The sequence below is a fragment of the Dasypus novemcinctus genome, chromosome X (assembly GCF_030445035.2).
Source record: "Dasypus novemcinctus isolate mDasNov1 chromosome X, mDasNov1.1.hap2, whole genome shotgun sequence".
In the NCBI taxonomy this organism is placed as follows: domain Eukaryota; kingdom Metazoa; phylum Chordata; class Mammalia; order Cingulata; family Dasypodidae; genus Dasypus; species Dasypus novemcinctus.
The window spans coordinates 47,489,862-47,505,365 of NC_080704.1; the positions used below are offsets into that span (position 1 = coordinate 47,489,862).

The 15,504-nt window shown below is 37.2% G+C and overlaps 1 protein-coding gene across 8 annotated transcripts in view; it reads right to left on the bottom strand.

The window, feature by feature from the left end:
• Positions 1–15,504, bottom strand: part of CASK (calcium/calmodulin dependent serine protein kinase) — a 435,002-nt gene that overhangs the window by 91,357 nt on the left and 328,141 nt on the right. For all 8 annotated transcript variants that reach the window (XM_058291528.1, XM_058291532.1, XM_058291535.1 and 5 more), the window contains exon 11: positions 8,928–9,049. In XM_058291528.1, coding sequence (XP_058147511.1) covers positions 8,928–9,049 — 122 coding nt within the window. The remainder of the gene's footprint in view (positions 1–8,927; positions 9,050–15,504) is intronic.

The following is a 15,504-nucleotide window of genomic DNA, read 5'->3' on the forward strand; positions in this document are numbered from 1 at the left end:
AAAAAAAATCAACTTATTAACTTTATTTTCTCTGACCTCTAACTGAAACCTAGCATTTCCTTCACTGATCAGTGTATGCAATAAGTACAGTAGAATTCATTTTATATCATATTACATTTGTTGCATATCTCACGAAATCATTTACGCAAATTCATATATCAAAATTATGGTAGTTATTAGACCTGACACTAGTTGATTGTCATAAAACTAACTGCTGCTACATTCTGAGAAGGGGTCTGTGGTTTTCACCTGACTGGCAAAGGAGTGCATGGAACAAAAAAGGTTAAGAACCCCTGGCTTAGTCAGACATTTCAGGAGAGTTCTAGGGTTCATGTGTAGCACTTATCTCCAAAATTCTGGAGATACTCTGTCTTTTGAATGGGAATGTTTTATTTTCAGCTTACCAATGCCTCTTCACATTGAGCTGCACTGACAGGCCACATATTAATAATGCAGATACTTCTTTAGGTACATAATTGAAAGGAATCCAAAGGAACTTTATTTTATTTTTTAATTCTATTTTTTGAAGATAGATAGATCACAAAAAATGTTACATTAAAAAATATAAGGAGAACCAGCAAAATGATGGCAGAGTAAGGAGCTCCTAGAGTCAGCTCTTGCTACAGGGCAGTTAGTAAACTCCCAGAGCCCTCTGGAGCTAGCTGAAGCACCTGTTTGGGGGCTTCAGGAGACCAGAAGAGCATCTTGCAACAACCAAGAAGGAGTGGAAGGAGAAGACTGCCCATCTGCAGAGAAGACTCCAGTAGAGTGCTCCATGTCCCAGAGGCTGGTGCCGACCCTCCACTGGAGGCATAAGCCGCCTCGGGAGCTGTTCTGCAGCTGGAATTGAAATCTCGACTTCCCCGAAACAGGGGAGGAAGAGATGGTTGGGCACCAATTTCAATTACTGATGAGTAAATTCAACAGCCTACAGTATAATCCTGAGAACAGCTAAAGTTTGAGCCTGTCCAAGTAAGAAAGAGAGCAGGAGCCACCATCTTAACTCCGCACCCGGCACGAGGGGAAGCAGAGTGGACTGAAAATCCCAGTGCTGGTGGGGACTGGCTTCTTTCCATCCAGGCCAGACTGCAGCTCTAGCCTAGGTCCCAGTGCCACCTCCAGCAGGGAGAAAGCTGCAGGGACCTGCACCAGCCTCTCCATGAAATCACCAGCCAAGCCCTGGAGGCTGGTGATTATCCTACTCTGGCAACACAAGCCACCCCAAGAGCTATTCTGTGGCTGGAATTGGAAGCTCCATTTCCCAGAAATAGGGGAGGAGGAGATAGTTGGCTGCCGATTTCAGCTACTGATTGGGAGACTTGGCTAGCTGTGATATAACACTGGGAACAGCTGGGGTGTGAACCAGCCCAAGTCAGAAAGAGGCCAGTAGCCACCATTTTGGCTCCGCCTCCAGTCTGAGGGGAAGCCGGGCTAACTGAAACTCTCAGTGTGGGCAGGAACCAGTTTCTTTCAAGCAGATCAGCCTGCAGCCTGCCTAGGCTTCAGCCCTGCCTCTAGCAGGGAGGAGGCTCAGGAGCCCTGCACCAGCCTATATAGGTAACTGCAGGTAACTTTGGCTGGGATAGGCTGAAAATCAGAAGTCTACCAGGGCAACTGCAGTCATCTTGGACCCGCACTGCATAGATTGCTGCCCATACCTGCAGCTCCATTCCCCCCCTCCCCTGCCCCGGCAGGGGAGAAAGGGGAGTGAAGCTTCATCAGTCTCTCTGAGCAACTACAGTCTAGGTCTGCACTAGGATTATTTCACACAGATGTGACTCTGTCCCTATCCCTGGCAAAGGAGAAAGTTGGAAGAAGCTTCATTGGTCCCTGGGGTAATGAGTACAGCTTGAGCCTCCACAGCTTACAGCACCAACTACATGCTTGGCTCCTACTGCATAACCAGCAAGGTAGAAAGGATAGGAAGCCCTAAATTAAAGAGAAAAACTGCATCCAGAATAAATACTCTAGTAAGCCAGATGCCAAGACATCAACAAAAAATTACAATCCACACCAAGAAACAGGAAGCTATGGCCCACTTAAAGGAACAAGATAAGCCTCCAGATGACATAAAGGAACTGAGATAACTAATCATAGATGTTCAAACAAATCTCTTTAATAAATTCAATGAGATGGCTAAAGAGATTAAGGATATTCAGAAGACAGTGGATGAGCACAAAGAAGATTTTGAAAGCATACACAGAAAAATAGCAGAGCTTATGGGAATGAAAGGTGCAATAAATGAAATTAAAAAAAATTGGAATCATATAATAACCATTTTGAGGAGGCAGAAGAAAGGATTGGTGAGCTTGAAGAAATGGCCTCTGAAAGTGAACATATAAACGAACAAATGAAGAATGGAAAAAAATTGAACAATGTCTCAGGGAACTAAATGACAGCAAAAGGTATGCAAACATACGTGTTATGGGGGTCCCAGAAGGAGAAAATAAGGGAAAAGGGGCAGAAGGAATATTTAAATAAATAATGGTAGAAAATTTCCTATTGAAGGACATAGACATCCCTATCCAAGAAGTACAATGTACTCCCATCCGAAAAATCCAACTCCAAGACACATACTCATCAGAATGTCAAAGGCCAAAGACAAAGAGAGAATTCTGAGAGCAGCAAGAGAAAAACAATGCATATATAAGGGATATCCAATAAGATTAAGTGCTGATTTCTCACCAGAAACCATGGAGGCAAGAAGACAGGGGTGTGATATATTTAAGATACTACAAGAGAAAAACTTCTAGCCAAGAATCTTATATCCAGCAAGACTGTCTTTCAAAAATGAGGGTAAAATTTGAATATTCATAGATAAACAGAAACTGACAGAATTTCTAAACAAGAGACCAGATTTTCAGGAAAAACTAAAGGGTATGCTAGAGCCTGAAAAGAGAAGACAGGAGAGAGGGGTCTGGAAGAGAGTCTAGAAAAGAATATACATGTGCAAGGAGTGCACCCATAAGGAGAGCCGCCCAGCGCCAAGGAGGGAGCAGCCTGCCGAGGAATGGCGCCGCCCACACTTCCCGTGCCGCTGACAACAGAAGCGGACAAAGAAACAAGACGCAGCAAAAAGACACAGGAAACAGACAACCGGGGGAGGGGAGGGGATTTAAATAAATAAAAATAAATCTTAAAAAAAAAAGAATATATCTATAAAAGTAACTAAAAGTGTCAAAAGAGGGGTGAAAGTAAAATATGACAGATAAAACTCAAATAGTCAGGAATAAACTTAACCAATGATATAAAGCACTTGTAGTCAGAAAACTGTAACTCAATGTTAAAACAAATTAAAACAGTCCTAAATAATTGGAAGAACATTCAATGCTCATGGATTGGAAGACTCGATATCATTAAGATGTCAATTCTACTCAAATTCATATACAGATTTAATGAATCCTGATAAAAATTCCAGCAGCATTAAAGAAAAAATTGAAAACATGATCATTAAACTTATTTGGAAGGGTAAGGAGTCCTGAATAGCCAGGAACATCATGAAAAGGAAAAGTGAATCCTCATCTCCAGACTTTAAATCATAATACCTACCTATAGTGGTAAAAACAGCATGGTACTGGCCTAAAGACACAATAGACCAATGGAACCAAATTTATGGTTCAGAAACAGACCCTCACAGGTATGGTGAAATGACTTTTGACTAGCCTGTCAAACTCACACAGCTCAGGCAGAACAATCCATTCAACAAATGGTGCTGAAAGAATTGGATATTCATAGTTCAAAGAAGGAAAGAGGACCCCTATATCACACCTTGTCCAAGTATTAACTCAAAATGGATAAAAAAACTAAAAATAAAGCAAGAACCATAAAACCTCTAGAAGAAATTATTGAAAATATCTTCAAGACCTGGTGGTAAGTGGTGGATTCTTAAAGGAGACAAGAGGAGGACTGAGTGGACTACTGATGTTTAATGTATGTAGAAGTTTTAATCAGCTTTACTGTAAAAGTGTGGAAATGTGTAGAGTGGATGGTAACACAGAGTGAGTAACAGCTAGTTTATAAATGGGGATGTGACTGAAAATGGTAGTATAATTATATAAATGACAATAGATAGAATGCTAGAAAATAATCTACGAACTGAATTGCACAGTAAACCAAGAGGTAGATGAGAATTGTGGTTGATGGTACAGATGCAAGAGTGTCCTTTGTTAGCTAGAGCAAATGTATATCACTACTGCAGGGTGTTAGGAATGTGGAGAAGCATGGGAAAAATACAGCTGGAGTGACCTATGGACTGTGGTTAGTAGTAATAATATAATATTCTTGCATCTATGTGAAAGATTTATTGTGTTGATACTTAGGCAGTATGGAAAATGTGAGCCAAATGTACACTATAGACATGCTAACAACCAGATGATATTATTTTATCTGCAACAAATTACACACCACATTGTGGAGAAGTGTTGTCTGGGAATTCTGCACAAGTGCGTGACTGTTTTATAAGTTCACAATTTCTGTCATTAAAAATATATTTAAAAAATAATAATAGGGTGGTTTGAGGGAAAAACACACCAAATGTGAGATAAGGACTATGATCAGTGGTAAGATTTTAGTAATATTCTTTCATAATTTGTAACAAACGTTTCATGACAATGCAAGGTATTGGTGGAGGGTTGATATATGGAACTTCTGTATGATGTTATGCATGTTTGCTTTGTAAGTTCACAATTTTTACTATACATTTAATTGTTTATGTATGTTCACATATAAATGATATAAAGATAATAATAATAGGATTGGTTGGGGAAAAATACTTTGTTTAGTAGTAATATTTTGACAATGCTCTTTAATCATTAGTTAAAAAGGTTTAACAACAATGAAAGTTATTGGTGGTAGGGTGTGTTATCTGAGTCCTGTATGACATTAGGTATGTTTGTTTTGTAAGTTCACAACTATTATTATACACTTATTGTTAATGTATGTTTATGGATGAGTGATATACTTCAATAAATTAAAAAAAATATAAGAGTTTCCCATATACCCCACACCCCACCCCACCCGACTCCTCCCACATCAACAACCTCTTTCATCATTGTGACACATCCATTGCATTTGGTAAATACATTTTGCAGCACTGCTGCATTGCATGGATTATAGTTTACATTATAGTTTATATTCTCCTCTAGTACATTCAGCCAAAGGAACTTTAAACGTGTTTTTCCTCACTAAAATTTATTAATCTTTTCTGAAATTGTGAGAATTTCTACTAAACAGTGTAGCAGTTATTAAAAATGAATGTTTCCAGTGAAGTCAGCATTGGGGAATAAGTAGGGCCCTGGCTCAGTTTGAAAGTCCAGTTTTTGTCTGAATATCTGCTCCTCCTGGTACAAACCAGCAATGTTCTCACGTTTTCCCTGCAGTCTCAAGCCTGGTGTGTTCAGGCACCTTGTTACATCAGTAAGAAAATACAACTTCGAAAGCCAATTTGGGTTTCTCTTAGTCTTTAAATGACAAAATGTCCTCGACCTAAGGTTCAGTAAATCTACTCAGCAATGACCTAATCACTGACTAAACTAAAATAAATAAAAGCTCCATACTCTGCTGCCATTTCTTTTAAATAATCCATTAAAGGATATGACTGCTGCAGAAAGTTCACACTTGTGAAAACTTTCTGCATCATGATGCAATGATAGAGAACAAGAGATATTTAAATTGCCAATAAACAGAGGCCAAACTCTAATTTAATTAACACATAGTAATAACAATAACGATGACTATGATTAAGATGAAGGTGATGATGATAATGGAATACCATAAGCTACCCACAAAACAGAATTTCAGGTTTTTTGATACCCAAGGAGATAATCTGAAAGGAAAGTAACAGTTATCTGAAATAAACTTAATCTGAAATGTTCTCAAGTTACTTAAGATAAGTTATACCAAAAAGAAGTCCCATTTCCTTATCTTCTTTAGCACATGTCTAAACTATATTTCCCAGCTTTCTTGTATCTAGGTAGGCATGTGACTTTTATTTGCTAACAGAATGGGAGCAAAAGTGATATATTCCATTTCCAAGTTTCACCCTATAAGATTTTCCATGCTCTCTTCTCTCATCTGAGCTGGCTGAAAGCAAAAGATCCAGTGAAAGAGTCCAAGGTCCCCAAAGTTGGTAGAGCCACGCAATCAAAGAAGCTCGGGTCCCTGAAGATAGTGTGGAAACAAGCCCCCTTACCTACCTGCACTGGACTGTGATATAAGCAAGAAATAATCTTTCCTTCTGTAAAACTATTCAAGGGTTGGGATTGCATGTTAGAGGGGTCAGTTTGCCCTGATTAATACATTTACTATATATAAAAAAGCCAAATCAATTATGAAGATGAGATAAGTAACTTGATTTGACCCAAAGAATTTATGGAAAGGAGTAACTGTTAGACAACCATGACCGCATTTAGTATGAAGTTCACACATAACTCATTGCTGTTAGCTCAGCTTTTTACAAAGTGGTCTACTTTATAACCAGGTTCCACAGGATTGCTCTATGCCAAAGTAGGTTTGAGAAATGCTGTTAAACAAAGTTAAACAGGTTTCTTTTTTTTTTCTTTCAACATTTAAAAAATTTTTTAAATATTTTTGTCTTTATTTTTTTAATATTACATTAAAAAAATATGAGGTCCCCATATACCCTCCACCCCCCTCACCCCACTCCTCCCCCCATAACAACAACCTCCTCCATCATCATGAGACATTCATTGCACTTGGTAAATACATCTCTGAGCACGGCTGCACCTCATGGTCCACTTCATAGCCCACACTCTCCCACATTCCACCCAGTGGGCTATGGGAGGACATACAATGTCTGGTAACTGTCCCTGCAACACCACCCAACTCCAAGTCCCGAAATTGATATAGAACATCTAAGAGCTATTAACATACTAATATCATTGTGAATCTGTATAAGGGAATAAAGAACATAGCATTTCCTGAACTTATTTAGCCAAAGAATAATTTAACCAGTATATTTAAAATCTACTTCTCTCTCCCATAATGACACACCAATCACTATATTGCAGAGCAATGTTCTGTAGAATACATTCTGGGAAATTTTGATTTAGTTTAATTTGCATCCTATAGTATATTAATCAGAGTTAACACCAAAGAACCTAGGCACTCCAAGGCAAACAATGTTCTCTTATTAAGGGAAGGTTTTTCTTGTGAAAAGACTAACATCTATGATTATCTTCAGAACCTCTTAAGAAAGGTTCCCCTGCTGAAGTGAACCAAATTCTTAAAGAAAGGTATTTTACTTAAACTGTGCCTGAAATGAAGGCAAATGCGAACTTTTAACTTTGGTTTTTTCTTTATATCCCAATCTGATAGTGAGAGAGACTGCTATATTTAATGATTCAATATATTCTTATCTGTTTTAAGGAGAAGACACTAAGTCTATGAAAACCAGCAATGTTAAACATGAAATGTGTATGTGAATACAGTCTATTGCACAGTATTTTGTTTTTCTCTATTTTTCTCTCTTTATTTGCTATACTCAGTGCTTGAGGCGCAATGTTTTAAAACAATGTTTACAGCAATAAAAAGTAATCACAGCTAAGATCAATAGATACTTCCAATAGAAATAGATATGTACTTCAGTAAATTACAGTTTTATTCTACTTTTCAAAAACTTGAATACCACTTGCATAACAAATGGCCAATGAGAACATGAAAAGATGCTCAGAATCAAAAGCCATTAGGGAAATGCAAATCAAAACTATAATGACAAACCATCTCACACCCATTAGAATGAACAGAAAACAACAAGTGCTAGAGAGGATGTGGAGAAATAGGTTCATTCCTACATTGTTAGTGGGAATGAAAAACGGTGCAGCTGCTGTGGAAAACAGTATGGTGAGTCCCCAGAAAGTTAAGTATTAGAATTACTATTATGACCCAGCAATTCCACTTCTAGGTATTTACCCACAATAATTGAAAGCACGGACTTGAACACACATTTGAATACCGATATTCATAGCAACATTATTCACAATTTCCAAAAGGTGGAAGCAACCCAAGTGTCCATCAACAGATGAACGGATAAACAAAATGTGGTATATAAATGCAATAGAATATTATTCGGCCATAAAAAGGAATGAAGTTCTGATGCATGCAACAACATGGATGAACCTTAAAGACATAATGTTGACTGAAATAAGCCAGACATGAAAGGGTAAATATTGTATGATCTCAATGATTTGAAATAATTAGAATAAGCAAACTCTTATGTAAGAGTTAGAATCTAGAATATAGGTTACCAGGGGATGGGGTGGGGATAGGGAATGGGAAGTTAAGGTTTAAATGTACAGGATTCCTATTTGGGATGACAGAAATGTTTTGGTAATGGATAGCGGTGATGGTAGCACAACAGTGTAAATGCAACTAACAGCACTGAAATATATATCTGAATATGATTAAAAGGAAAACTGTTAGATTGTATATATAGTAACAGAACAACATTTGAAAAATCCATATAACTACATTACACAAACAGGGCACCCAAAGTTAAACCATGGACTTTAATTAATAGTATAGTTATAAAAATGTGCTATCATCAATTGTAACAAATGTTCCACACCAATGCAAGGTGGTGGTGGTAGTATGATATGAGAATCCTGTATTTTGTGCATGATTGTTGTGCAAACCCACATCTCTAATAATGGAAAAAAAATAAAAAAACAAACTCCTATATTGCTTGCATATATAATCTTTTCACAGTGACTTGCTAGGCTATATTGCATTTGTAGTACACATATACTTTTTCAATCATGAATCTACAATGGATGATTTTTTCCACATTCCTTTTAGACTTAGGACAACTGAAAAAGGATTGTTATGATGTACATCTGGAAATTCATGTAAAGTAAAAAGACATACAAAATATTAAATCTACGAAAAATAATAATAATAAAAAGACTTACATCTAGTAGTGTGTGAAGATGCTGATCCTGGAAAACACTGTGTAGAAAATCTAAGTCTTTTTCACTGCAGTCTGTAAGTGCATGTATTTCTTCCAGGCTATCCAGAACCTGTGAGACTGCCCCTGAGATAACAAACAAAAAAAGAAACAGCCAGAACAGAAAGTCAATGTCAAATTAACCTTTGGAACATAAATCCTACACTTAGGAACAATGAACTAACATCAGAACTTCAAAGGCTATTATTGCCTTTCTTGAAGGTTAGACTTAAATGAGTTTCATTTCATTTAAGGATATAGTATTTTCAGCAAGTTTATATTCTTAACAATATATTTGTGTACTCTTCAGTTCTCAGAGTAAACTGAAGTTTGTCTCATCAACTATAATTGAGCTACAAGAAGATCTGGGCATAATTAATAAATTACCTATCAGGAAGAGAGTGTAGGTTTGACGACCTCTGCCTTATTAAAATATTGCAGAAACAACACAGGAGAGCCTTTTACACAAGCACATTCCAGAAAGAATTGAAAGTAAAGCCAGCTGTAGATCTGTGGGACAAACCTTCAGTCTGGAGCTCCTGCTGCTTAAAATAGGCTTCTTAGGATTTTTAAGGCTCAAACTTAACATAAATCCCAGTCCCTTCTTTTCTTTACATAAAAAGTCAGGTGAACAAAGTTGTTTTCATTCTGTTGGACCCCTCTTACTCAAAAGACAAAGACAAAGTGTAAGTACATTGAGTGACACTTCCAAATATCAAGTAATATATTGTAAGCCAAAGCAAATGGTAGTATATCACTTTAGAAAAATTTCCTCTTATATCCAAGAATCTAGGAAGGTATAAGCAGGGAATGATTGAGGAGTAACAAAGTAATTTACACAGCCTTAAAGAAAAGAGCAGACTCTTACTTTGCAGACAATATGCACATACATACTTGTCGGGGACTGAATCATATTCCCCACAAAAGACCCAACGTCTGGTCCTGTGGGTGTGAATCCATTTGTAAATAGGACTTTTGAAGATATTATTAGTTGTAGTGTGCCCAAAATTGAATGAGGGTGGGCCTTAATCCAATATGCTTGAAGTATTTATAAAGGAAATGGGACACAGAAAGAGAAGCCTTGGGAAACAGCCAGAAGCTGAAGTCAACAGAATTTGGAAGAGAAAGGAGAAGATGCTGCCTTGTGCATTGCCATGTGCCAGAAAAGCCAAGGAATCCCAAACCATCCTGGGAGGAAGCAAGCCTTTTAGCCTCAGAAATGGTGAGGCAATAAATTCCTATTGTTAAGCAAACCCACCGTATGGTATTTGTTTTAGCTGCTGGGAAACTGTGGCATTTGAGATTATTTTATCAATCCCCAAAAGAGAAAGATAAAAAAAAACTAATCTATTCCTCTGGGTGTGACACCCTTTGATTGCATTAAATTCAGTTGGGGGCATTTGATTAGGTAACGTGATAAGACTGCTTTAGGGCTTTCGATTGGACAATATCAGTGAGGTGTGACTCAAGTTGAGTCCCTGCCCCCTTGCTAGGTCTGTAAACGGACTCACATGGACAGATAGAGGTAAAAGGGAACTGCCATGTTTGATTCTGCCATGTGAGAGAAAAGACTCCAGTTTTGCCCAAGGCTGAGCTGCAAGGAGAGAAGCCCTAAGCTTCAGCTTGCAGTTGAAATCGGGAAGCAGAACATTGGAGCCTGTGAGAGGAAGCTTAGAGGGGAAGGCAGAGATCACCCAACATCTTGCTTCAACTTGTGGCAGCTGACTTTGGTGAGAAAGCACCTCTTATGGTATCTTGAGTTGGACTTTGCATGGTCTTGGAACTGTGTGCTTTTATCCCAAATAAATATACCCTTTATAAAAGCAAACACATTTCTGGTAATTTGCATCAGTACCACTTTGGCAAACTAAAAGAGAATTTAAAACAATACTCCATAGAAAGAAAAGAACTCTGAGAGACTAGGCTTAACAACATTAATGTACACTGGAGAGACTAAGAATAAGTGCCTCGCACTTAAGTCTTTAGATCAGTGATTCTCAACTGGGGATAATTTTGCCTCCCAATGGACATTTGGCACTATCTGGAGATAGTTTTGGTTGTCACAATTTGGAGGTGGGGGAGTGCTACTGGCAAATAGTGGATAGAGGCCAGGGATGCTGTTAGATATCCTTCAATGCTCAGGACAGACACTCAAAACAAAGAATTACCTAGCTTAAAATGTCAATAGTGCTGGTAATAAGACACCCTGCTTTATATAAAGATATACTTCTTTAATCATTTTTCCATCTTTATAAAGTGATCTATATTTATATTTTATATAAATGGAATCATACAATATATAGTACTTTGTTTCTTGTTTCTTTCATACAGCATGGTTTTTTTTTGCCTGATATTAACATCTTATAACAGTAACATACATAACATTTGTTCAATTTCAAAGAAAAATAGTCTTATTTATACACTACCCATATTCATATTTCACTTGAGGTTTTACTATGCCATACAGTTCCATGCTACATTTTTTATCTTTCCTTTTAGTAATATACATGACCTTAGTCCCTCCCTTTCAACCACTGTCATACCCATGTAATAGGTCTGCTAATTATAAACATTATGTTGTACTTTTACTTTTTCTGTTCATTTTCAAAAATTAACATGCAACCTTTTACCAGTTCTGCACAAGTTAGCCCTCAGCTTTCCATTCTCTAACCCCATTCTATTTTTTTCATGATTCATATTCTAGTTATTAACTCCATGAGTTTACATAATATATTTAGTTCACAATAGCTCAATCATACAGTGTTTGTCCTTTTGTGTCTGGCTTGCCCCACTCAACATAATGTCCTCCAAGTTCATCCATGTTGTTATATGCTTCATGACTTCATATCTTCTTACAGCTGCATAATATTCCATCATGTGTATACACCACAGTTTGTTTATCCATTCATCAGACTGAAAGACACCTGGGTTGTTTCCATCTTTTGGCAACTGTAAATAACGTTGCTATGAACATTGGTGGGCAGATGTCTGTTTGTGTCATTGCTTTCAGTTCTTCTGGGTATAAATCCAGTAGTGCTGTTGCCAGGGCACAAAGCAAATCTATATTCAGCTTCTTTAGGAACTGCCAAACAGTCCTTCACAGCGGCTGTACCATTCTATATTCCCAGCAATAGTGAATAAATGTTCCTATCTCTCCACATCCTCTCCAACACTTGCAGTTTTCTGTCTTTTAGATAGTGGCCATTCTAATAGGTGTGAAATGATATACTGTAGCTTTGATTTGCATTTTCCAATTCCCTAGCGATGTTGAACATTTTTTAATGTGTTTTCTGCCATTTGTATTTTTTCTTTGGACAAATGTCTATTCAAGTCTTTTGCCCATTTTAAAATCAGATCATTCGTCTTTTTATTGTTGAGTTGTAGCATCTCTTTATACATCATGAGTATTAAACTCTTATCAGATATTTGATTTCCAAATATTTTCTCCCATTGTGCTGCCTGCCTTTTCACCTTTTTGACAAAGTCCTTTGAGGTGCAAAAGTGTTTAATTTTGAGGAGGTACCATTTATCTATTTTTTCTTTTATTGTTCATGCTTTGGGAGTAAGATCCAAGAAACCACCATCTACCACAAGGTCTTTAAGATGTTTCCCTATATTTTCTTCTAGTAGTTTTATGGTCCTGGCTTTTATATTTAGGTCTTAGATCCATTTCGAGTTGATTTTTAAAATAGAGAGTGAGATAGGGGACCTCTTTCATTCTTTTGGTTATGCATATCCAGTCCTTCCAGTACCATTTATTGAAGAGACTGTTTTTTCCTGTTAACATGGATTTGGTAGGTTTTTCAAAAACCAGTTGGCTGTAGAGGTGAGGGTGTATTTCTGTATTCTCAATTCTATTACACTGATCAATGTTTATCTCTATGCCAATACCATGCTGTTCTAACTACTGTAGTTTTGTAATATGTTTCAAGTTCAGGCAGTGAAAGTCCTCCCACATTATTCTTTGTTTTTAGACCTGCTTTTGGCTATTTGGGTGCACTTTCCCTTCCAAATACATTTGGTAAGTGCCTTTTCTGTTTCTGTGAAGTAGGCTGTTGGAATTTTGATTGGTATTGCATTGAATCTATAAATCAGCTTGGGTAGGATCGACATCTTCATGATATTTAGTCTTCTAATCCATGAACATGGAGTGCCTTTCCATTTGTTTAGGTAGATTTCTTTTAGTATTGTTTTGTAGTTTTCTGAATATAGGTCTTGGACTTCTTCAATTAAACTGATTCCTAGGTATTTGAGTCTTTTTATTGCTATTGTAAATGGAATTATTTTCCTGATTTCCTCCTCAGATTTTCAGTATTAGTGTACAGAAACTTTACTGATTTTTGCGGGTTGATCTTTTATCCTCCAACTTTGCTGAACTCTTTTATTAGCTTAAGTAGCTTTGTCATAGACACTTCATAATTTTCTAAATATAGGATCCATCCACAAAGAGTTTTACTTTCTCGTTACCTATTTGAATACTTTTATTATTATTTTTTCTTGTTTAATTACTCTAGTTAGAACTTCTAGCACAATAGTAAATAACAGTGGTGACAGTAGACATACTTTTCTTATTCTTGATCGTAGAGGAAAAGCTTTCAATCTTTCTCCATGGAGTATGATGCTGGCTATGGGTTTTTTACAGATGCCCTTTATCTTATTGAGGAATTTCCCTTCTATTTCTATCTTTCAAAGTGCTTTTATCAAGAAAGGATGCTGGAGTTTGTCGAATGCCTTTTCTGCATTGACTGAGATGGTCATGTGGTTTTTTCCTTTAGTTTGTTAATGTGGTGTATTAGGTTGATTTTCTTATGTTGAATCAGCCTTGTATACCAAGAATAAATCTCACTTGGTTATGATGTATAAGTCTCTTGATATGCTGTTGGATTCGATTTGCAAGTCTTTTATTATGAAATTTTGCATCTATGTTCATTAGATAGATTGGTCTGTACTTTTCTTGTAGTGTCTCTATCTGGCTTTGGTATTAGGATAATGTTGGCCTCATAAAATGTGTTGTATAATTTACCCTCCTCTTCAATTTTTTGGAAGAGTTTAAACACGATTGGAATTAATTCTTCTCAAAATGGTTGGTAGAATTCACCTGTGAAGCCATCTAGTACTGGGCTTTATTTTGTTGAGAAATTTTTAATGATGGATTCAATTTCTTTAACTGTGATTGGTTTGTTAAATTCTTGTATTTCTTGTAAAGTCAATAAAGGTTGTTTGTGTGTTCCTAGGAATTTGTCCATTTTATCTAAGTTGTCTATTTTGTTGGCATACAGTTTCTCATAATATCCTCTTAGGATTCATTTTATTTCTGTGGAGTCAGTCATAACTTCCCCCTTTCATTTATTTACTTGCATCTTCTCTCTCTCTCTTTTCGGTTAGTCTATCTAAAGGTTTGTCAATTTTATTGATCTTCTCAAAGAACCTGGCTTTTGGTTTTGTTGATTTTCTCTCTCTCTCTTTTTTTGTTCTCTATTTTGTTTATTTCTACTCTAGTCTTTCATAATTTCTTTCCTTCTGCCTGCTTTGTGAATGGTTTGCTGTTCTTTTTCTGGTTTAGTTTCTCCAGTTGTTCAGTTAGATAGCTGATTTTAGCTCTTTCTTCTTTTTTAATATAGGTATTTAGGGGTATAAATTTCCCTCTCAGCACTGCTTTTGCTGCATCATATAAGTTGTTTTTTGAGGTACCAGGGTCTGGGAATTGAATCCAGGACCTTGCATGTGGGAAGCCGGCCCTCAACCACTGAGCCACATCAACTTCTCTGAGTTTTGCTTGTTTTTTCATGAGGCACTGGAAACCGAACCTGGGACCTCCCATATGGGAGGCAGGTGCTCAACTGCTCAAGCCACATCCACTCCCAATTTTGTAAGTTTTTTTGTTTTTGTTTTTTTAAAGATTTATTTTATTTAATTCTCTCCCCTTCCCCCCGTTGCCTGCTCTCTGTGCCTATTTGCTGTGTGTTCTTTTGTGTCCGCGTGCATTATCAGGCAGCACTGGGAAACTGCGTCTCTTTTTTGTTGCATCATCTTGCTGTGTCAGCTCTCCATGTATGCAGTGCTTCTCCTGGGTAGGCTGTGCTTTTTTCATGTGGGGTGGCTCTCCTTGCAGGGGTTCCCGTGTGGCACAGCACTCCTTGTGCATGGCAGTGCTGTGCATGGGCCAGTTTACCACATGGGCCAGGAGGCCCTGGGTATTGAACCCTGGACCCTCCATATGGTAGGTGGATGCTCTATTATTTGAGTCATATCCACTTCCCCCCATAAGTTTTGGTAAGTTGTGTTCTTATTTTCATTTGTCTCAAAATACTTACTAATTTCACTTACAATTCCTTCTTTGACCCACTGATTATTTAGGAGTGTTGTTGTTCAGCATCCACATGTTTGCGAATTTCCCCCTTTCTCGTCTATTATTGATTTCCAGTTTCATTCCATTATGAACTGAAAAGGTGCTTTGTGTAATTTCAGTATTTTAAAATTTATGTAAAAATATAACCTAACATGTTGTCTATCCTGGAGAAAGATACATGAGCACTTGAGAA